Source organism: Vanellus vanellus, assembly GCF_965231255.1.
Source record: "Vanellus vanellus genome assembly, chromosome: 4".
Classification (NCBI taxonomy): domain Eukaryota; kingdom Metazoa; phylum Chordata; class Aves; order Charadriiformes; family Charadriidae; genus Vanellus; species Vanellus vanellus.
The window spans coordinates 34,282,588-34,307,558 of NC_138909.1; the positions used below are offsets into that span (position 1 = coordinate 34,282,588).

Sequence of the window (24,971 nt, forward strand, 5' to 3'; positions counted from 1 at the left end):
TAATCTGTGTTTAGTAAAAATTACGTCATGAACTTTGCAACTCAGAATTTACAAGCCCTTTCATTTTAGCAGTTTTGCTCCAAAGCTAAGCATTTGATATTCCCAAATCAAAATAATGATGTTTGATTTGTTGAATTGTCCTTATCGCACTGTTTCATGAGACATGTAAGAAATTACCTGTACATTTTTTCCTTCTTAAGTTTCTTGTGAAATTGCATTGTCCGTGATGGAGTAGGATCTATGTCTTATCCAAATTGGCCATGTGTTGCCACATAGGAGGTAAAGGTAGAAACAGTGATCTGAACACATCTCTTCCCAGAGGCTCTTCTGTCTCTCTCACTACTACATTACCTTGAGAAGCATCTGTAACCAAGCCATTACAATGAGGCTACCAAAGATGGTTTACAGATGTCTAGTAATAATTATGAGATGGTGACAAGTGTTTCCTCCTGCCTAGGCTATCAGACTGAAATAATCATGTATGATTTCACTTGGTTTGAGAGAGAAGCTAAACCAGAAGGTGTTTTGCATTAGCATTTGCTACAAGCAACCCACACCGCTCTAACAGTGCCTTCCCAGGATCCAAAACATATTGTCAGAATACCCCGACTCCCTTGGCAGAGAAACCCTTCAATAACAGTTCTGTTGTTGAGCAGATCAAGTGCAGAGAGGCCAAGCAGAGGGCTCAGCGACTCTGGAGAGCCCCAGTCAGAGCTTACATTGTCTCTCCCCCCGCTGCTGTAGAAACAGAGTGCCTGAAGACGAGGCTATTGGGATCCCAACTGTTCAAGTTCATTAGCTGACATCCCTTCATGGGAATTGAATAATACAGGCAGGGCTTGTGCTGGTGGTCTGTTCCTCATGGGAGGCAGGATTCCAGAAGCGGGGAAGAAGAGCCTTTCTGACATAACACCTTTCATCCCAATCTCTTTAAGCACTTCTACAAGCATTAATTAATTAAATATCCCAGTGCCCCTGTGAGATAAGTGTCATCTCAATTTTCTAGATGGGTAAACTTGGGTATGCAGATTATAAGTGGCTTCCCCAAGTAATTCAGCAAGCCAGAAGAGGTTTGAAAATAGAACCCAGGAGATGTAATTTCAAACTGGGTCCTGTAACACTTGACAACATTTTCCTTTATTCTTATTTTTACACAGATGCCACTACAAATTGAGTTATACAGCTTGTTTTCCTGGTTAATGCTTCCCTCTTGTTTTGATGCCTGCCATTTAAATTTTATCAACTCTAGCCTCCCCCTTCAATAAGCAGTTTTAAATTTATTTTTGCTAATGTTTGCATTTTTTCAAAGCAAACCTTTAAATCATCTGATCCGTGCTCACTGGGCAGCCTTGCTGACCGACTGTCTCCTGCATTAATATCTGACTCCACGCTCAGCTGCACAGAAGAGAATTCTGTGCTTGCTCAGGTTCTGGCTCTTCAGCATTGAAATTTCCCTCCTGGATGTGAATAACAGTGATTTCTCTTCATTCCCCTACATTAATTTTTAATCACAGCCTCTACTTTACCACTGCTGATTGAATTCCCTACCACATCTAATGGCCTTTCTTGTAATATTCATTCATTTAAAATATGTATGCTGATGCCATATCTTATTTTTCAAGAGCTGCTTGTTTAAGGCCAGCAGCAAAGAAATAGCTATTATACAGATGTTAAACTACAGTACGTTGTCATATGTTTGATCACCAGGGCAGAGGTAAAACACTCTATCCTGTCAAAAAAGGGCACAATTATACAGGGATCATGTGTAATACCTAGTAAAATTCAGTCACTGTTGAAATGAACAACAAAAGTCCTTCTAAATTCAGAGGGAAACAAAGTTGGTACATTATTTTATCATGTCTAAAATATATACATAGAGCCTGAAACTGGAAGCCAAAAGAGTCACTGTGCTGTAAATTAATTTTACAGCAAGTATTCAACAGAGGATCTGGATTTAATATCCCCAGCACTGCAATACTCAATAACTACAAGGTCAAAAGTAGAGACACACAGAATGCAAACTCCATATTTTAGCAAAATGGAATAAGGTCGAAGTTTTTATGAGTTTTATTTAGAGTTGAAGAGAGGAAAGGACATTCTGCTTAGCTACTTTGGAAATTCATGTGCAGGGAAGAGTCAACACGGAATCATGGAATCACGGAGTTTTCAGAGTTGGAAGGGACCTCTAGAGATCATCTAGTCCAACTCCCCTGCTAAAGCAGGATTGCCCAGAGCACACTACTCAGGACTGCATCCAGGCGGGTCTTGAAAATCTCCAGAGAAGGGGACTCCACAACCTCCCTGGGCAGCCTGTCCCAGTGCTCTGTCACCCTCACCGTAAAGAAGTTTTTCCGTGTATTTGAACGGAACTTCCTATGTACTAACTTGTGCCCATTGCCCCTCGTCCTGTCACTTGGAACCATTGAGAAGAGCCTAGCTCCATCCTCCTTCAACCCACCCTTTAGATACTTGTATACCATAATAAGGTCTCCCCTCAGCCTTCTCTTCTCCAGGCTAAAGAGTCCCAGCTCTCTCAGCCTTTCCTCATAAGGGAGATGCTCCAGTCCCTTAATCATCTTAGTTGCCCTAAGCATTTTAGTTTACTGTGCATTTTTCCTAGTTTTAAATTAACAGGAAAGACTGTATTGATTTTCAGCAGAGCCATTTGCTTGCAAATTGGATTGCATTGTTTTCTATTGTTGAAGTGAATAGTTTCAAATCTTTACAACCCTACGCACCTTTGGGTTGGCAGTTTTGCCCAGCGTACCCAGGACAGCACTTCCACTCCAGCGATGTTACTATTTTATGTTTGATTCTGTAGGCTTGGTGTGTTGTTGTCTGGGACCTGCAAAACAAAAGCATTTTAAACCTATTTCATGTGACCAAATGGGAATTGTAGGATACCTGTATAACTGAATTATGTTATCTTACATGTCAAATGTATGCATTCATTAACTGCTTGAAACTGAAAGTGAAGCCTAACTAGGGTTTTGTGTTTCAAGAGCAGTCACAGTTTTAATATTTCAACCTTCAAATCATCTGCATGGATTTTAAAGGAGCCTGACTGATGTCTGTTTAGTGCTGTTGGACTTTTTCCCTGAATATCTTATTCAGGAATCAAATGCTGCTAACTTTTATGGAACATATTACAGTTAATATCTACTCCACTGGACAGAGTGAGCCAAAAATACAATTGTGAAATACTGTTTTGTTTTGTTTTTTTTTTTTTTAAATCAGTGAAAAAAAAGCATTCACAATGAATTTATGTCACATCAGTTCATATTTAGTGCACACTGGAAGCCTTCCATTCTGATTATTTTAGACAAGATTATACAAACTTTAATCTGACAAAGCGTGAAAATTTCTACTCTGGAAGTCAGCGTAAGGAGGCTATGTAATTGTGATGCCTCAGTTATTCCTGTTACAGTATGTAACTGCAGAAGCAGCAGCAATTTTGTTTCTGTGTTACAACACATTCTGCATGTCCTGGCTACCCCATCACTTCTTTTAGCTTTCTTAACTTCACAGAGAAATCAGTTTAGTATGAACACGATGCAGTAGGGCATACAGAAGAAATTAACTACAGCGAGTCTACTTGTCTCTTTTAATATATTAAAAATAAAGTTTGAATAAAAAGAATATGACACAGTTCTGCTAATTGCTAAACACGACCATGAAGAACACCTCAAATCTCAGAAAATACAATGATAAAATGGTTGCAGAACTGTTTTGGACACACAATCCCTGTCTAAATCATTTCAGGGAGCAGGACAAATTTGAAGACTGTCAGACCAAAAAAAATATCGTCCCAAAGAATTAAAAAATGCCACCTTGTTTTACACTGTAGTTAATCTTGTCACCCCTTCACAGGGGTTGTAATATTATCTATATTAAAATGCATAGCAGCTGGCAGGAGCTTTGCATGTGTCCCCAACCAGCTTTGCCTCTGAGAAATGGCCTTTTCAGCAGCAAGAACTCAATAAAGATTAAGGTGAACCGAAATCAAGAGAGTTCTCAGTTCTTTTGCGGATGATCTTATTTTATGACAAAACTACCTTATTCTGCATTAGCATAATCCATTCCTGAAAGCACTCATAAAAATGAAGTGTCCATGAAAGGAGTTAATAAGGAATAGCTATTTCAAAAATAAATCTCCGTGTAGGCAAGCCCCAGAACTGTATATAGTAAACACTTATTTACAGGAGTAGCACAGGACCTAATTTTCCTACAAAAATGAAATCAGTTATTGTGAATCTTCTAGATGGAATTAGAAATAAAACTGGCAACATTTCAACCACAGGGTCCGTTCCAAAGGTCTGCAATACAACTGAATGTATTTCAGAGTCACCAAATCCTAAGGATACTCTGTTCCCAGTTTCACCTCAAAGCTTTAAGTGTGTTCTGCCATACCACCTAGAGGACAATTCTCAGAACAGTGAAACTGACTTGTAAGAGGCTTTTGAAACTTTTCAAGGGGAAAATATGTAACAACTTCTGTTTTGTTGGTGCCATTTCAGTTTGCCGTTTTCCAGGCCCGTGCATTAAAACCCAATTTCATTTACTGTTGAAATCTAATGTCTGGAGAACACAGTGAGGCACACAAAGCACAAACGACAATCTGAATGTTTAGCAGAGTCATTAGTTACAAATTGTATCCAGGCCAACTACTTTCCTAGGTTTGCTACCTGACCAAAGTTGTGCCAGAAATAAGCACCCGGCAGAGAGATAACCGCAAAAATATTTATGCCTCTCAGAAGAAGCCTTTTGCTCCAACAAAGCACAAGCTTGGAAAAGTGCACAGAAAGGATATTCTTTCCCACGTGTGCTTTAAAGCTTTGTACATGTGCAACTTTCCTTGCAGTAATCTGGAAGAGGGGAGCAGGCAGTGGACTTACTTCAAGACTTTGAACTGATCAAAGAGTGCCAGAGTGAAAGCATGCCAAGCCTGCATTGTCAAGCTCTAGGACACTTCCCATTCGAGAGCTTTTATACTTGATCTAGGGACATGTGAAGATGAGACCTGAAAACATGCTAATCTGTTCCCTCCTGTATTCATTTTCATTTCTAAAGTCATAGTTGTACTAATTATGCAGCAAGCACTTGTAAGTACTCTTTATCCCAAGTTCTACAAACCTCTGAGCACAGGATCCAATATACCAAGTGCAAGGCTTTGCTCTGCCTGATGAGAAGGTTTCTAGGTTGTCCACCACCACTGTAGGTAAGAGTCTGGTATGGACATAAGCACACCAGTTCCTGTAAGAGACAGAAGGTAAATATAATTAAAAGTACAAATAATGTTTTCCACAATATGAGTAGAATAGAATATGCTGTTTCAGTTGGAAGGGACCTACTACGATCACCCAGCCCAACTGCCTGACCAATTCAGGGCTGACCAAAAGTTAAAGCCTGTTATTAAGGGCATTCTCCAAATGCCTCTTAAACACCCACAGGCTTGGGACATCGACCAGCTATCTAAGAAGCCTGTTCCAGTGTCTGACCACCCTCTCGGTAAAGAAATGCTTCCTAATGTCCAGTCTAAACCTCCCCTGGAGCAGCTTTGAGCTATTCCCACATGTCCTGTCACCAGATCCCAGGCAAAAGAGATCAGCACCTCCTGCTCCAATTCCCCTCCTTGGGAAGCTGTAGAGAGCAAAGAGGTCACGCCTCAGCCTCCTTTTCTCCAAACTAGACAAGCCTGAAGTCCTTACATAATCCTCATAGGACATCCCTTCCAGACTTTTCACCAGCTTTGCTGCCTTCCTCTGGATGCATTCAAGGACCTTAACACCCTTCTTAAATTGTGGGTCCCAGAACTGCACACAATGTTCAAGGTGAGGCCACACCAACGCTGAATACAGTGGGATAATCACCTCTTTTGACCAGCTAGTGATGATGTGTTTGATGCACCCCAGGATGCGGTTTGCCCTCTTGGCTGCCTGGGCACACTGCTGACTCATATTGAGCCTGCTGTTAACCAGCAACCCCAGACCCCTTTCTGCAGGGCTGCTCTCCAGTCCCTCCTCTCCCCGTTTACACTTGTGCCCAACGTTATTCCATCCTGGGTGCAGAGCCTGGCATTTTGGCTTGTTAAATTTCATCCCGTTAAACATAGCCCAATTCTCCAATCTATCTAGACCCCTCTGCAAGGCTTCTTGTTCAAGAGAGTCAACAGCACCTGACAGTTTGGTATCATCAGCAAACTTGCTAATGGTGCATTCAACTCCTGCATTCAGATCATCAATAAATATATTGAACAGCAGTAGCCCTAAAATTTAACCCTGAGGAACACTGCTGGTGACTGGTCACCAACAAGATGTAGCCCCATTCACTACAACCCTTTCAGCTCTGCCCTTCAGCCAGTTCTTCACCCAGCGCACCGTGAACCTGCTCATCCCACAGCTGGACAACTTGTCCAGAAGGATGTTGTGAGGGACAGTATCAAAAGCCTTACTAAAATCCAGAAAAACTACATCCACCACCTTCCCTTCATCCACTAGGTGAGTGACCTTATCATAGAAGGATATCAAATTAAACAGGACTTTCTTTTTGTGAACCCATGTTGACTTCGCCTGATGATTGCATAATTCTTTAAATGCTTTTCAACAGTACTCAGTATAATCTTCTCCATCATTTTTCCAGGAACTACGGTTAGATTAACAGGTCTGTAGTTCCCTGGGTCTTCCCTCATGCCCTTTTTGTAGATTGGAATAACACTGATGATCTATGGATGTATATCGGAATATGATTATATATGATACTTAAAGCGGAAAGTTAAACACAAAGGACTAAGTTATGAAAATTAAGTTTGATTTCTCTCAGACTGACAGTGCAGTCTTGAGCAATTACCTAGTCTTTGTGCTTCAGCTACCCATTAACAACAAAGAAAACAGACAATCATTTCTCCATCTCTACGTATATTTATATTGCAAATCTAAGTTTTTCTTTGTAAATGTTTGTGGAGCACCAAGTACAAAGAAGCTCTTCCAGACTGCAGTAATGACAGGTCTTAAAATACACCTACATTTCAGATTATAGAAACTGTTTATCTAGAATTCAAAGGATTGTTTAATAAGGTTTTTAACCACCCATAACTTTGCCTTTATGGATAGACATTTCTACTCTTCCTCCCTTTCCCCAGCATTATTGTGAGCACATGTAGACTGTGTTTTGCAGTGCACTTTGAGGTCAAAGCCACGCACAGCAATACACCGTAGCTCCACACTTGCCTGTGCCACCGGCTACACACGTAGAGAAGGAAGTCGCATACAAAATGATCAAACTCTTGATCACTGTGGCACATAGGAGCTGGTGGGTGCAAGGCCAGGTTTATTTTTTTAAAAAAGGATTCTAAGAAGACTGCAAGAAACCACAAAGTGTTAAATTGGATTTTGAAACCAGGCAACTTGGTAGAAGCTACAGTAGAGGACAGAATTAAGTAGAAATTATAAACTGTTTAATGGCTCAGGACAGATTTGTACAGGGAAATCATGCCTCAGAAATCTATTGGCATTCTCTGAATCAGAAGCAGGTAGATAAAGGGCTGACTTTCAGAGGCTTTTGGCAAGGTCACTCACCAAAAGCTATTAAAGGGAAGGGGGGGAGGGGGAAAGCAATCAAAAAAATCTGTCATGTAGTGAGGGAATAGATCCTGTTATAGATTAATAAGGCATTAAATCAGAGAGGTGAAAGACTAGTTAGCTTTCTCAAGAAACAGTTTATCAGCAGAATCCCACTTGAATCTAACACGTTATATTCATTAGTGAGGGGGAAAGCAGGTGAATAGGGAGATGACAGGGTTATACAAAGCTAAACAAATCATTTTGTGTAGTAAACCTAAAGCTGATCTTGAAGAATTTCAGAAATCTAATGATAGTGAATTTCCAACTAATTGTCGGAAAAGGGTCTTGTAATGCTGAGTCAGACACGAATAAAGACAGCCTTATACAGACAGTTTGACTACCCAAATTAACTATCATCAGGAAAATTATCTTGGAGTCATTGTGATTAGCTCTTTGAATGTGCTGATTTAGTATTTTGCATTTACTAAACTAGTGAATCAAATACATGAATTTTTTAGGTAAGGATTAGAGAACAAACAGAAATCACCACTGTTTCAGTACATCAACTCCTAATTGCCGTATATGACTCTACAGTTAACCCACAGTTTGAATACAGAATTCAGTTTTGTTCCTACAGCCTAAAGAGAGGTGAAAAGAAAGATAGAAACAGAAGATGAAGAACAGGAGGGATGGGAAGTCATGAGGTTCACTATTCAGTTGGTCTTGATATAACAAAGAAGCATCAAAACAAAACAGGTTTAAACTTAAAGAAAAAAACAAAGCAGGGGTGGTGGTGGGTGTTTCTGAAAACACAGGCAGTGCCAGATTTGGAGTTTTGGAAGCCAAATAGGATTCTAAAAAGCATTTAAATAATTTCATGAAAGAACATGCTATTAGGGGTGGTGGTGTTAGTTTGGTGGGTTTTTTTAAAACATAAAATTGCAGGTGTAATCTTTATATCGGCAAGTCCCCCAGCTGCAGATTGCCAGCCATCCTTAAGAAAGTATTATTTCATTTCTGCTGATGGAAAAAATGTCTGTTTGGTCTAGTAGGGATTTTTTCCTTTTTCCCTAAGTTAGTACAGCCTTCCTTAGGACCATACATTATTCCTTTGTCCATGCTGAAAATATTCCATTTTTGTCTTGGCAAGTTAGTGACAAGACATCGTTTCAGTTGTAGGGTTGGTGAACTTGCAAGTACTTCCATACCAATATTTGCACATAAGAACTTAAAAGTCCGTCTTCCTGGGTCATGTTTTGCTGCTTACCTTTGCTTCCAGTTGCAGTAATTCTGTTAGTGTTTCATAATCCAGTAAGGAAATATATATTTACGTTACCCAGCTGGCCCTGAAATCAGTATCTTGCTATGGCCTCCTTACAGTGGAAATCAAAATACAATTAAGACCAGATTAGTTCCATTTACTTAACTGGCATTAGTACAGATTTACACTGCTTCAAACAAGAAAAGCAGTACAAAATACAAAACAGTATCAGAGCCTATCCTTAAATGATTACTTTTGTCTTACAAGATCCTACCAATGCAATCGCATCAAATTCAGTAGTGCTTTACTGGGAAAATTATTCCTGGCAAAACAGCAGGATAACCTAGGAAGTAAGACGCTAAGGCCAACAGATTGAACCCCTCAGTATTTCTGCCGCCAGTATCATATTGTGGTCCTCCCTCACACAACACATATTATTTAATTGATGAATAATGTGTTTCATATAAAATGGGGTTTTATTGAGTCTCTTTGATCTGATTTCGCTCGCTCACTCTCCACTTCCTCGAGAGTTTTCATTAGGATAATATTTCTTTTTAATTGGGTATGAAAAGGCTGTGCTTTTGTTTGATGCTTCCTTTATGTTCTGTCTCCTCCAGCTATAGCCTTTTGTCTGTGTGTATAAATTAGAGACTCCATGAATAAATATTTGCCAAAAATTAAATGCAGCTCTCAAACATAAGCTTAAAGATTAGGTACTCTTCTCACTACCTCTGTGGAAGCCAGGAGCAACTATAAGCAAGTTCGAGACACATAAAATCGGCAGAATCAAAAGGAGACCTAAGTCTTTTCAGTTTTACGGAGGGATCATGACGTTACTTACGCCACCCCTCTCGCTGGGGCATATGGGTTCTTTACAGGACGGTGCTGAGAACATAGAGACTAGCAGTAGTAACTAAATAACAACGCTATCTCTGGTTAAACATTGCCAGCAGTTAGCCAGAGAGAGCTTGTAGCTCCATCCCTTCCAGCACATCTCTGCAGCAGCAAGGGAACTCAGGCACCCCATCTTGCCAAGCGTTCAGTAGGAGCAGGACATGGCAGGGCACTTAGCTCCCTTACAGTCATGACCAGGAAGACAGCTCTTCCATGGGCCTTCCTTGCTGAGCATCAGGGAGCAGCAAGAGCAGGGCTTCTCCCTAGCAGGAGGTGAGCCGGGAGGGGAGGGGAGGGGAATGACTACGCAAGCTGTGTGCTGACCTCCCCAGCAGCATGCCAGTACCACAGCACCAGAGACAGGCAAGCAGTAGTAGGGTGACAGGAACAGGGCAATTAGCAGCCTGGCAAGTATCAGGCAGAGGCTAGGTAATAAGCAGGGTCCAAGAGTACTGCTAGAAACAAGCACCTTTATGAGAACAGGCTCAAGCCTGGGCTTAAAAGGAACCCCGACCCATGACTGTGGGTGGAGGTTTCAAGTAAGATTGTTCAGGACCCTGCTACTGAGCTCTTTTCTCATTACAGGCGTGAGGTCTTTTCCGTCTCACAGCTGTAGTGAGGGTTCTGTATATTCATACCCAAGATCAAAAAACATGTATTTTTCTCTGAAGTGCAGCACAAAGATTAAAAAAATAATCTTTCTCAGCATATGAATGGGACACTAAACATTTCTTAGCAGATGCAGAAAGTGATACTGGACCAGACTGACTGGGATTTTCAGGAAGAGTTCTGATTAAGCTTGATGTTTGCTTATGATTTGCTTATGATTTAAACTTGGTATAGAGAATGTAAACATCTAAATTCCTGAATAAGTCTCAGCAATTAACTGATGGCATATAAAACCTGATCAGAAGATATCTGAAGTGATAACATCACCTCAAACAGTTATGCAGTACCACACCTCTTTTACTGTTGCGCATTAGCTGTCTGAAAAGTGAGGAACGAAGAGCTAACACCTTGGGCAGCTGGGTATTAAGCTTACCACCTCTGCAAATCAAGAAGCCAAATACAGGAGTCAGTCTAGGCTACAATGAGCCAGCGGTGAGGTTAGGCCTTCGGTTCGCGGCTCCCTAGCCTGCGCTCTACCCCTGCATGCAGACACGACAGCTTACCAGAAAGGGATTAAGCAGAAGACATACAGCAGTGTTATCTGTGCCGACCTTTTCTGCAGTTCACACAGTGGGGTGTAATTTTTGGTAACTGATTCCATTTTACATCTGAGCAAATGTGATCAATGAATAGATAAAACAACGAAAACAGGCATAAAAAGCACTTGTAAAATGCATGAAAGCCCTGGAATACAGAGAGTTTAGTTAAAAAAAAATAATCTACTTTTTAAAATTCATAATGTAAATACACTAATTATCACTGTTATGGAAGGTAGCTAGATTCAAGGTAACAGCTATTGGAACTCGCCCATTTGGAGATGCCCTCCAAAGGAAAACATGGTACAATACTTTCCAAATGTATCAGTTAATGACTACCCCCGTTTTTTACAGATAGTCTGAACTCAGTCTCTGGTCTCTACCATAAATTTAACTCAACTTGAGCAGATTGTTTTTATTTAAAATATTTAACTCATTCTTAAGCTACATGAGTGCAACGTCTGAAGCTGTGGTTCTCACATGGCCCAGCAATCTTTGATCAGGGTAAATTGGAGGAAATATTCTCAGCAAAAGAGCCCCTGGTGTGACTCATAATTAGGTTTATGCTACCAATGAAATAAGCTCATTAAGAGATGTTAAGAATGTAAATATAATTTTGAAATCAAATTGTCTGAAAAAATGTAGATTTGGAAATAGAAGATGAAGCGTGGCGGAAGAACTATGACAGGCTGTGTTAATGCAAAGGCAAAACAGAAAACAACTGATTTGCATAACAGGACTTTAAACCTGAAAATCCTCTTTACCCGCCATTGAATAATATATTCCAGATCAGCAACACAGGCTTCTAACATGCAGATTTTGTTGAGAGCTGCAGGAGCCTAGTCTTTCTTTTGCATTGAGCCTGATTTCAATCAGGAAATCTGTATTTAAAAACAAAACAAAATCCTTGCAACGTAAAACAGAAATCCAGCCTGGAGACAGTGGTGCAAGTCCCCGACTGGCATAAAGCCTATGTGACAGATTTCACTCTCTTCTTGCATGTAGTGGCCAGGAAAACTCACTGGTAGCAAGATTGGCAGAGTACTTGTGAGTCCTGTGATATTTGGAGCAGTATTTTCAGCTCCAATCCAAATATTGCTACCCCAATTCTACATCAAGTGCAGTTCGACCCTATCTGAGAATTAGGGCACAGTGTGAAGAGCAGCATTTGTTTCTTTTTGCAACCAATAAGCATGTCTACACTGCAGCCTTGGCAGGCCTGAGTTCTCTGGGTTTTATGGCCATCGTGATTTAAAAGTCCTGAGTAGCTAATGGGCCATGGAGCCTGACCACATGGCTGGAGCAAAGCACCTACAACCAGCAGAGCATTAGTGGGACACAGATGGTTCCTTTAAGCCTCTCTTTATTTTTTGGGATCCTACACATCCCATACAGCTTAGTCAGATCTTGCCATAATACCCTCTTGGAAAAGTTTACTTCTCTTCTGCTTATACCAGTCCTGTTTCTTTTTCCACAGAGAAAACGTTGCCATGAAGTGCTTCTTCATTTCCACAGTTGGCAAGAAAACAGAAAGGATGCAGCCTGGAGATGCCTGTGAAACAGAAGCAGTTTGGGGGCAATTGTAAGCAAGGACTGCCCACACTGGGTCCATGGCAAGATGCCCAATGCCCAGTCTACATGAGGATGTACAAATAATACAGGTGTTCCCTCAGCTGCGAAAAAAGCTTATTGCTGAAAGTGTAAAACAGATTACTGTAGTGTTCCCGTATTCAGGTGACTCATCCTCAGCGATCACATCAGCCTCATGATATGAAGGTATATATGGTGTGAATTACCAGGCAATATCTTGCAACTCCAAGGGGATGCTATTCCCAGCAAAAAGCAACTTCCTCATCTACACAATGAAACCACATAGCCTACGGAAACCTGCCCTGAGATGCACAGCTAGCAGATGAATAGTAGGTAATGTCTCAGCACTAGTTATTTACTTACTCTTGTTTAAGCTTTCACAAGCAGCAAATATAGTTTTTTAATTTACTGTGCAGATTTCTGAAGCTGGACTTAACTTTATGTGACGAAAAATACACCACTTGGTTTGAAGTACCTGTATAAGCACATGCTCTTACCTATATCCCTGGGTCCTGATTCAGGGGCCATGTGCCTGACAACACCCAGGAGCCCTTAAACTCATCATTGCTTCACTGGCATGTTGCCAGCACTCTTATAATCATAGAATCATAGAAAGGTTTAGGTTGGAAGGGACCTTAAAGATCATCAAGTTCCAACCCCCCTGCCATGGGCAGGGACACCTCCCACTAGACCAGGTTGCTCAAAGCCCCATCCAACCTGGCCTTGAACACTTCCAGGGATGGGGCATCTACCTCCTCTTTGGGCAACCTGTTCCAGTGTCTCACCACCCTCAGACTGAAAAATTTCTTCCTGATACCTAATCTAAATCTCCCCTCTTCCAGTTTGAAGCCATTACCCCTCGTCCCATCACTACATGCCCTTGTAAAAAGTCCATCTCCATCTTTCCTGTAGGTCCCCTTTAAGTACTGGAAGGCTGCAATAAGGTCTCCCCGGAGCCTTCTCTTCTCCAGGCTGAACAACCCCAACTCTCTCAGCCTATCCTTATAGGAGAAGTGCTCCAGCCCTCTGATCATCCTCGTGGCCCTCCTCTGGACCCGCTCCAAAACCTCATCTAATTCACAATTAGCAAAGTTTATGCTCTGCTTTACCACCTCTTCGGTGGCAGCTTGCGTGCTCCGTCCGAGCTGCCCGCCCCGACCCGAGGAGGCGGCGGGAGTCTCACCCCATCGCCTCCCACGGGCTGCCATCACCGTGCGGGACCCCCCGCCATCTCCCTGCCAACCCCCGCCCCGGAGCTCAACCTGCTCCCGGCTCTGCCGTGAGGGCAGCCCCAGGCGTCGTGAGGCGACGGCGAGGGGAGCGAGGGGAGCGAGGGGCGGTGGGCGTGAGGGGCGGTGTGAGGCGGGAAGGGGTGTGAGGCGCTGTGAGGGGAGGCGAGGCGGGGCGGCGTGAGGCGATGTGAGGCGCTGCCGGGCAGGGCCGGCAGGTGGCGGCCGTTGCCCGTAGAGGCGGGAAGCCGCCGGTGACCGTTAGCGCGCCTGTCGCTCCGCGGCGCTGGCGACGTGCGGGGCGGTGTGGGCCCGTCTGTCCGCCGCCGCCAGCCGGTTCACGCCTGCTGAGGGGACCGGGCTGTGTGGGTTAGTGTGGCCGTGTTAAATTCGGGTACAGCCCGGAGCGCAGCTTCATCGCTTTGCGCGGCTCACCGGCACCAACGGTCAGGGAGAGACCCCCTCCTTTCCCCCCCCCCTCCCCCCCCCGCGCTGAGCTCCTAGGGGCTGATTAGTGAGAGCAGAGGGCCTGCAAGGAAGGAGGGCAGCAAAAGAAGAAAATAAATTTGTTTAACTCCAAAGAAGGGGTGCTGTGACTGCTTGCCCGGTCTGTGACAGGATTGTTCTGAATACATTTACAGTCACTGGCAACGTTTCTGTTTAACTTCAGCAGGCCTTGAAACCAGTCCTCTTGAGGCTGTAGTACCGGACGTTGGTCAAAAGCAAAGTACAATTTACACTAACATTGGAAAATTAGAATTTCTTTCTGGTGAGAAGGTGAGCGGAAGTTTATGAGACTGCAACGACCCCTTCCACACCACGTTTCCATTGTAAACTGTTCTTTGATACGCTGCCAAGAAAAAAACCAAGCAAACCCTCACAAAAACTGCCAGCTACAGTGTCAGGTATATCTGTACACGATCACTTCCTCTTGCTTTTAAGCACAGATCTTTGTGAGTGGTCCTAAAGCCACTCAACAGGAACACCGGTGGCAGGCGGGCCAAAAAGGGTATAGATTTTGTTCTGCTCTTTTCATATTATATCTGAAAATGAGTTATTTATATCCATAAGTAAATTGGATTACCTGGCTTTTAATAGAAATGCTATCGAATCAGCGCAGCTGAACATCACTGAATCATGAAAATGAGATAATTGTGTTGCTGAAGCAATACAAAAGAACCCAGAGCTGGAGCCGTTGTTAAAGCCCGTGCATGGCTTGGTGGTTGTGCCTCATTCACATTGCATGCAGTTTATTTGTATTGCACAGAATAGTTTGGGAAATACTAATCTTGATTCTACACCTTTTTTCATTTTGTATTGTCCTTTACACCTTGGCAAAGGGGATGTAGAAAGATGCTACCGGCATCTGGAGTCGGTAGATGCCTTGTGAGGAGAGGCTGAGAGACCGGGGCTTGATCAAGCTGGGTAAGGGAAGGCTTTGAGGACACCTAACAGCAGCCCCCACAGGCCTTTACAGGGAAGCTGGTTGGAAGCTGGATCTAGGCTCTTCCCAGCAGCACATGGCAAGAGGGCAAGAGAAAACAGGCCCAAATTGAAACAAGAGAGGTTCAGACTGAGTATGAGAAACTTGTTACCCGCAAGGACACCCCGGCACTGGAGGAGGGCCCAGAGAAGTTGTACAATCACCAGCCCAGAGCGTGGAGCTCAGTACCTGATGGGATCAAGCCCCAAGCAACCTGGTCTGATCTCACACCTGGCCCTGCTGTGAGCAGGGAGGTCACACTAAAGACTTCCCCAGGTCCCTTCCAACTTATGGTTCTGTGAACCTTTGATCTTTGCTTATATATCTGTCTCCTTTGGGTGATATGATTGTCCTTCTGAAAACAGTAGGTTAAGTGTGTTCATACATAAAAACATACGCTGACATGGTGTGGAAGAAATTATTTTTTTTTAGAGCTAGGATGTTTTTCCTAGTCTGAAAGACTGTTACACGAAGATCAGAATATAGGCTCTGAATTTAGGTTGTATAAAAGTACATTGCTACGATATATTTTCACTTTGCTTTAAACAACCTGCCAAGTTCAGATGAGGAGAGAGAATGTTGATTGACATAACATAAGCACTCAGACTACAAGGATAGAAAGCACCCTCACAAGGTTTTTTTGCTATTGCTATTGCACGAGAGACCAGGTTCTGGTTTCAGCAACTTTCTTTGAACTCCACCAGGTGACTACAGAGACCTCTCACCTTTTTGATACTAGTGATACGGTAAATTCTGTATCTTTAAATGAACATCAGTCATCTTTCAAAAATGAAAGTTCTAGTTCAAAGAGCAATTATAAACCTGAACCAAAATCAGTTAATTTTTTAGGTTCGCTACCTGGCTTCCTTTGCTCTGAAATGTATGAATCTCAGATGAAATAAAAATTCAGTACTCACTAGGGACTGATCATGATCAAATCAAATTGGGAAATCTGTTTTACATGTTGATTGGAATGGAAAACCTGGACAGCCTCTGAAAAGTGCATTTGATATGCAATATAGTATAGTATGTGATGGTAAAATATGTCATAGGAAATGTTTTTATCCCTGAGAAACAGCTGACTTGTTGACACTGAAGTATCAGGTGGGGTGAGTCATACCATTTTTTAATGTTTTTTTTTCAGGACTCAGGGTCCTGACATTTTGTCCTGTCTATCACAAAACACAAATTCTACTCCCATAATTCATTTCCTTTTTTTGTATGTACAGTGCTGAAGCCTTGGACTGTGAACAGCCTCTTGGTCTCATCCAAGTTTTTATTTACTGTTGTAACCAATTGTGTGTCCTACCTTGCGCTGCAAAAATTAATTCACAATTTCCACTTACCTAGCACTTCACTGATCTATTTTAAAAGTTGTCATGTTCTGAACCAGATCAGCTCTTTTAGACCTTATCTCCCTGTCTATGATCAGAGTCCTTCAAAATAATCAAACTTTCCCAAAGATAGAATTTTGACTTTTGAGACGATATCCATTAATCTGCTTTGAGAATCATCCAGTAAAACACATTTGAAAACCCAGACAAACTACTCTTTAAAAGGGTCTTAATTCTGTATTTTACCCTCTGGAATATAAATTTATTTTCCATCATCTAATTGACCCAGAGCACAAAATTCATTAAGCTAGTTCTGGTCTAGTTTACTGTCACTGCTCCTCAGATGACCTTCAGTGGTTCTGGTTTTCACCGTTTTTTTAGTGCTTTTCTAATCTGCAGAAAAGGATATTGCAGTATGTCAGTGATGGCTTCTCCACTGTGAGAAATAATGACCAAAAAAAAAAGCCTTTATAGGTGACAAAATGAAAATGTTAAAAAAGAGGATCCATCCCAATTCCAGGGGTGAATGTTGTTCTTTAATCTGTTTCTAGTGTTGTTTTGGGCAGGTTGTCTTTTCTTAGTTAGCTTCATTACATGGTTTAAATGCCTTGCCAGTTGCTTTGTACCTGCTTTGCCACTTACTCATGCAGAGCTATACCTTCACGCTGTCACTGATTGATTTCTTAGGAGGGTCTTGAACAAAAAGGATCTGAGCCAAAGTCCATGAAATTCAAGGTGATCAAGGTGGTTTTTCTTCCCAGGTGTTTCCTCATGACCTATGGTGTTACTTCCCAGGAGTGTAATACAGAATAGACGCTTTGAGATTCGGCAGAAAAATTGGCTTTTGAAACACTTGCATTCTTTAACTGGCAACACAGATAATGCCTTGCTGCATTATCTCTCCTTTCCCTTACCACATCTATTCTAGGAATTAGTGTCAGTTTTCTAAAATGTTAATTATATTCAGATTTGTAAGAATGCATGTTTTCTGTGCAGACTTGGGCAGATGTTTCTGGTGTACCTTAAATGAAATGTCGCAGAGAGTTGGATATTTGCAGTGGCTGGGAGGTAAATCCTAACATGGTGTCCAGTTTGTTACAGTAATCCTAATCTATGCAACGGGGTGAAGAGACAGTAGTAGGGACGGAAAAGAGCCTGTTCCTAATCCTCCCTGTTCCCATGGAAGATGAAACAAAGAGCAAGAGCAACAAGAAGCATGAGCAGTAATGCAGTAGTTAGTGTAATGAGATGAACAGAGACCTTTATTATATACATTAAAAAATTTCAGAGGTCATCTGTGTAGTGGTGCCATATCTGAATCTGATCACGGAAAAACTAAATAACGAGACTCTGAGGAGGCTAAGACAAAAAGATGCTGGGGTTTTTTTTTGTCATTTATGAGTACTTTGTGAGTGTCTCAAAAACAACCTGGGTGGAGAGGTGATTTTTTTTGTTCCCAGTGCTGTTTCCTGTGCTACTGAAAACAGTCTGTCATGACTCTGCCTAGCCATCATTGCTGAAAGGCTGTCTCAGAAAACCAGAACTTTGGATTTTGTTATTTCCTGAATTTTTATCTAGTTTTCAGAAATTATTATTTTATCTTCTACAGTTCAGAATTTATGGACATTGTTTACCATTTCTACTTTCCCTGAAAGACAAAACATCCTATGGGTTCTCTCTGGAAGGTAGTACAAGCTGGGTAAACCATCTCCCACAGTTGCTCCTTCCCACCCAGCTACTGGAACCGCTTGAAAAGTGACCACCACACTGAAGGAAACAGATCCTTTTATTCATTCTGTGCATGAGACATGAGCAGTGGAAAAGATTTCCCCAATGCATGTGGTAATAGCACTGATATAAACAAAAAGTCTATGAAGGGCATGGACCTTGTGCAGCTCTTGGCCCATACCAGTACTGCTGTACAGTGTGCAGTAGTACCTAAGCTGCACAATGCGGTGCAAGTGTTTTGCTACTTCACGACAGCAGTCTCAGTCACCTGTTAACTGTTTTAGTTTTGTGCCCAGCAGAAGACAGCAGTAATCTCTAAATACTTGCATTAAAATTCTCTTTGGACAGTTACATTTTCTTGGTACCATGCCACACGTATCATTATGGAACTGTATAATTACGTCCTTTGCCCCATTTATTCTGGGAATGAAATCGCAATACAGTAGTGAATTCCAGGTGAATGATTTGCTTTGCTCTTTAGGACTGCAATGGGAATAACATTGCGTTCAGCATGTGTAGGAAAATTAGATTGTGGGCTTACAGCCAAATGTCAGAAGTACATTCAAGACGCTGCTGGAGAAGAGGGGTTTGTTGCAAAGGTCTTTTGCATGGCTGAAATACAACATCGCGAGGCCAAAGCAAGCACAGCTTGTCAAACATCCTCTGACGCTTAGTGAGGAAGGCAACCTAAGTACCAGTGCAAGAGGTTCTTCCTTCCAGGTCATAGTGAATATACCTAGTGAGGCAGAAACCTAAGCCGTGCATGACTTTATTTATTGTAAATGCACAGTGATGCAAAGCCTTCAGAAAACAATTCAATAATTGCTCTTCCTGCTCCACTAAAAAGTGACATGATCAAAAGAGACTGAACCTTGCATTAACTAGGCAGTTAAATCAGGTTTGTATGTTTCTTGTGCATTTGAACCATCTGCTGAGCTTAACCATTCATTTTAATTTGTCAGTACACTAGAAATTCTACCAAGCAGATACAGGCAAAAGCAATTTCCGGGGAGAAATGCAGACGTCTGGTCATGAGAATGAAATATTTCAGCATTCCTACCACACGTGACAGATAAGCAAATCTGTCCCTGGTGCTGACTTTATTAAACCCCTCTGTGCTTAGCAATAAAATGCTCTCACCTCACCACTACCCAAGGTAATGGCAGGGGAAGTCTATGAAGACCCTCAGTGGATTCATGATAATTGGAAAATGTGGAATATGCACATACCAAGAGAAAAAAGTGATGTAGGGCCATCCAAAGATGTGGAGTTAGTGTGGTTAATTTACAGCCTGAATGAATGTCTCGTGTTCAGGAGCTGCCTCAAATTAATAAAACTGGGTTCAGAATGGAAGGATGAGTGTGCTAGTCTCAGACTTGCTCCATCGCACCAGTTATTTAAGCTGCTTTACACTGTGAAATACTGCAATTCTCTCTCTCCACAGACTAAAAAAAATGTATCTCACATGAACTCAATTGAAAAGAATGTATCATCAATTTTCTTCTTTGATACCAAATTGGTGCTCACATTTAATGTCACTGAACTTTGGAAAAACTCTTGCTGCTGCTGCAACACAGCTCTAGTTTTCAACATTTCTTTATGCATTAATACGGCTAGCACGAAAATTTGGAGATAGAAATAAACAAAAGATGCATTTTTGTTTGTAGAGACATAAGCCTTATGTTTTAAAGCTTAAGTCAAATTCATTGCTAGGAGTGAAGAAAGGAATTTTCCTTCAGCTCAGGCCATTCCAGATGTGCTTCCTATGAAGTTTCCTTATCCTTCTGAAAGCTTGGGTGCAGCCCTCCCAGAATGGGGGACACCTCACCAGAGGAACCACTCTTCTGAAATGGTTTGATAGCAGGTAGCTACAGAATCTATAAATTATGTCATAGAATCATAGAATCATAGAATCAGTGAGGTTGGAAGGGACCTTTAAGATCATCAAGTCCAACCATTAACCTACCCTGATAAAAACACCACCACTCCTAAACCATGTCCCTAAGCACCTCATCTACCCTTTTCTTAAACACCTCCAGGGATGGTGAATCCACCACCTCTCTGGGCAGCTTATTCCAATGTTTAATAACCCTTTCAGTGAAAAAATGCTTCCTAATATCCAATCTAAACCTGCCCTGACATAACTTGAACCCGTTTCCTCTTGTCCTATCACTTGTCGCCAGGGAGAAGAGGTCAGCTCCCAGCTCCTCCTGTACCTATTCTAAGGTTATCTACAAAATTGTTCCACTTCACTGCAAAAGAACAGCATTGTACTGCATTGTCATTCCAATGAAGAATAAGGAAGATTTTAGGGTTTTTAGAGATGCCCAATATTTAGCACTTAAAACACCACATTGGGATGAGATATAGACAGGCTCAAAACCAAGCTTTGTCTTATTAACAGCAGAATCTTGAATTTGGAGCCTTTAGCCCTACTGACTGTTCTCCTCCTCATCAGGTGACTGCCTGTTGCAGTACTTCTCTGCCCCCAGAAATTCTGCTGGATCCTGAAAAGTTAACCAGAGATGAGTTTCTAAAACAAAGTCATGGTCTTTGGCAAATATGGCTCTGTTTCAGTAGGAAAAAAATATTAATTTATTCTGACAGGTCTGATAGTGCATTTATTTCAATAAAATGGTATGAAAACTTGTCAGGACCCTGATGACACTTGTGGGTCTTATTCTCCCTAACCAGCCTGACCTGGGGTCTCCACCCATACACCCTGCCCATGGGCTCAAGGAGCCCCACTGAAGTTCACCCCAGGGCTACATTGCACCTGTGCCAATCCTGACCTGCAAGGTGACATCCTGGCCTGACCTTGTCGCATAGCTATGGACTTGCCCAATGATCACTGGTCTGTGTCTTACCCTGGTCACCATCACCAGGCCTGATCTTGACTCACTGATTTGCCTTCCCAGCTTGATCGTGGCACTGCAGCATCACCACAGCTGTGTTTGGCGATTTGAGCTCTGGGGTGATGCTAGCTGCCATATCCGGTTGTGTCCAGGCTGCCACACTTGGTGGTTGTCAGAAATATTCTTCAGGTGCAGACTTTGAAAATCCATGAAATATTTCCAAATCATGCTCTTCCGACATTTTAATGGGACTTTTACAAAAACAGAATGAACCAGAAGAACTTTTTTCTATTCTAGTTCTAGTATGCACGTGATATGTGTACATAGTATTGTCCTCAGAGAGTCCAGGGTAGAGATAGTGAGAGAATTATCTTTGTAATTAAGCCATTAAGGCACACGACTTCCTTCAGAAAGGGGTATTTGGGTAATTAAGCTTCTACAATATATAATACACATATAGTGCCCATTGTGGGTAATCTGACAGACCTGGAGACTCTCCAACAAAGTATATGTATTGCTTTCTTTTTGTTTTTTGTTATAAACATATTAAAAAACAAAGGCTCATTCTGGTTGTGTTTTCCTTCCTCTTGTCTCTCCCTGACCTCTCTCTCTATTGTTCCTTCTCTATGGAGCCTCTTAACATCAGCGTTTCTGCACAAATGTTAGCACAATGGATTGCCATAAAGGATTAGAGACTTCTGCAGTTCCAACAAGGTCACTCAAAAATTCAGGTTGGAATACAGACTATAACCAAAGAGTTTCTTTAATTCAAAGTAAATTTGAAAAGCAAATTGTTCTTTCAAATTTCCTCAGAGGTAGTAGACTTTACAATTATGAAATCTGCTATTGAGTCATTCATGCTGTGCTCAGGCATTAAATGAGTAAACCTTGAAAGAAGCTGTGTGTCTTTATTGGAAGTTTTACTGCATCTCATTCACTGATCTCCAGTAAAGATGCAAAAGTTGTTTTTTTTTTAAAGAAAATATATGCCAGAAATGGACTTAGGGTGTAGTTGATAACACCTGCACGTAATAAATAAAAATGCTTGTGTTCTTATGCAGAGTTTCTCAGCCGTGGCTTTCCAGGTGTTTCACAGCAGTGATCAGTAACATTGAGCACACTAGACTTGGCATTTTTTCATGACTTTACTGAAAAAAAAATGAGTCACAAGCAACTTTGTTATCCATCCAGGTCTAATTCATAGGGAAAGAGAGACAGAATAATGAAGTGATTTACTTAAGTCACACTCCTGGTCAGTAACAAAACTGGAAGAAAAGCTCAAGTCACCTTAGCTGATTGTAAAAATGCTGGTATGTGGTAGGAAGACCAGGCTTGTGACACAAGAATCTTCATGTGAAAAAGATGGAGCCACACCTAGAACTGTACACTTTTGCTAGAGAGAGGCTATGTAGCCCAGCAGTTTGAGAAAGAGCGTGGGGATTCAGCATTCTGGTTTATGCTGGGGTTTCATGCCGCTACACGTTCCTGTAACTTTGCTATGCAATCCTAGCTTTATCAGTAATTTGCTCAATGGACAACAACAAAAAAAAAGACCTTTGTGCATGTTGCACAGTAGTACTAGCCAGTACAAGATTTGCTTATTTTGCCTCTCTGCAGTTGCAACCACACCTCATTGTGATAAATAAAATATGAGACCTAGTTCACCAGAGACTAATTTTTTTGCTTTCTAAGTTTATATCTTATGTAGAAGGTAGAAACAATACCTGCCAATTCACCGAGTCTTTCTGAAGATTAATTTCACCAGAATAATATTCTTGACAAAAGCTGAGAAAGCTGAAGACTCTAAGGTTAGCATATGTTATGACCTATTTTAATGGAGATGCAGTTATTGGCTTTCACATATAAAGAGAACCCATTTAACTCAGACACTCCACCAAACACCGTAGAGAGGTGCTGTAACAGATGACATACACAATTGAAGGAGTATGCTAGGAAAGCTATCTGGGTAACAGAGCTTCTTGCTGCAGTATTGCTTGCAGGCTGAAGCAAAGGACTCATTTCCTTTGGGTCTTTGTGCATCACTTCATTTATGCATGATCCAAAAGATGCTTAGGTCAAGAGGAATCTTCTCTTTGAGCTGAAGCTCACAGCCACACCTAGCAAGATAATTGTAGGAGTATTTCTAAGGGTTGATTAATTCTCTTTTGTGCAAATTCAAAAGAAAAAGCTTTTCCTCCTTTTGCATGCTAACATTTGGGCAAGTACTATCAAAAGAGTAAATCTATATTCTGAAAGCCCACTCTCTATAAATACTACAGAGAACAACCAATCCATTGTGTCTTCCATTTTCTACCAGTATCTGAATATATATCAGCAAGTAAGCAAACCTTGCAACATCTCCAAAGTCAGTATTAACATCCCCATTGAGAACTGAAGACATTGGGGAACAAAGAAAATAATTGAGTGTTCTAGAGCTATAAAACTAAACAGTACAATCTGATATACTCTGTTATGCATAGCTATTATGTATTAAATTATACAGTTCTGAATGCACATTCACCTACAATGCCACTTTCCGTAAGTTTTTATCACAGAATAAGGTGTTGAAAATTGTCAGACATGGATGCATTTTGTGCACTTAATTGCTTGTATTTTCTATTTAGTAGAGAAGTTTACAAACACAATCATTTTTAATAGATTCCAAATGAAAAAGTGCATTTGCAATTTCTTTTACCCACAAGAAAAGAAAGAAAAAGCCCATCTACTGTAGTCCTTTCCTACCCATACGTGATAATGACTTTCCTGTTGGTTTTGAGATAACTATCCTGAGGAATAAAATATTGCAGCATTTACTCTTACAAATGTATGGTTTTGACTGAGTAAATACTGCAGGTTTGGCCCCTTGCTTGTTTTAGACAGTCTTCTTTAAGCTCAGAAAACAAGTTTACTGAAATTACTAGAACTTTCGCCAATCCTTTCGCTGGGAAGAGAAAAATAACCATTCCTAAACAGTACATAGAAAACAAGAAAAAAATATGTAACTTTCCTTACTTTCCCCTGGTAGATTCAAAGCTGGATGCTTTGGGGTTGGCACCCTGCTGGGTGCTGGTGATACCAGTGCTGTGGGATGATGGTTTGAGAGATCTGTTCCCTGTAGCTGTATCCTGGCTTTTAGTGACCTCTTGCTGGAAAGGGACCTCTCTAGCATCGTTCTGCAGAGATGTCCCTTTGCTGCTTGATGAGCTTCCCTTCTTATCTTTGTCAGGGTCACCATCACTGTGTCCATTTGACTGGCTTGCAGGGGTAGAAGTTGTAGGATTGGAGGTTTTCTTCACTGCTTTCATTCCCAGAGTCTTGCCTGAAGATGCAAAAGGAGGTCCCTGTGTGGCACTCACTTCGGCAGCTTGGATCTCAGAATGGGGTGACCCCACAATTGTGGTCAGAGATGGAGTCAAGTCTGAGTGACTTGTCTGGGTTTCACCACCCTGGTCTGTGGTCCAGAACTTTCCTGGAGTATTAAATCCAATACTGCCACTCTGTAAGTGCAATAGGACCAGCAAGAAGATTATCTCCTTCATTCTGCTGGTTTGTAAATGCTGCAAGTTATCTCACATTTATTTTCCAAGCAAGAAATCCTGTAGCTTCTCCCTCCTCCTGAGCTGCTGCTCATACAGTGAGCCTACCCAGAGGATGCCCTGACAGGCTTTATTTTTGTAGAAAGGAAACAGGTTTTGGTGTTTCAAAACTGACTGAGGAAGCCTGGTTTCCTGTTTCTGTGGATTCCTCTGCAACCTTTGACCCCTTGGAGGGCAGGACCCTGGCAGCCTTTGTGGGAGGAAAAAAGAAGTTTCTGCAGAAGGCACAGGATAAAG

General features: G+C 41.7%; 1 protein-coding gene across 1 annotated transcript in view; it reads right to left on the bottom strand.

The window, feature by feature from the left end:
- The window catches only part of MMRN1 (multimerin 1), a gene marked incomplete at its 5' end in the record, with an annotated part of 48,973 nt that extends 24,296 nt beyond the window's left edge, over nt 1-24,677 (bottom strand). Inside the window, 3 exons of the mRNA XM_082482234.1 lie at nt 2,739-2,845; nt 5,134-5,253; nt 24,151-24,677. Of these exons, the coding sequence (XP_082338360.1) occupies nt 2,739-2,845; nt 5,134-5,253; nt 24,151-24,677 (754 nt within the window). The remainder of the gene's footprint in view (nt 1-2,738; nt 2,846-5,133; nt 5,254-24,150) is intronic.
- Nucleotides 24,678-24,971: the final 294 nt, after the last annotated feature.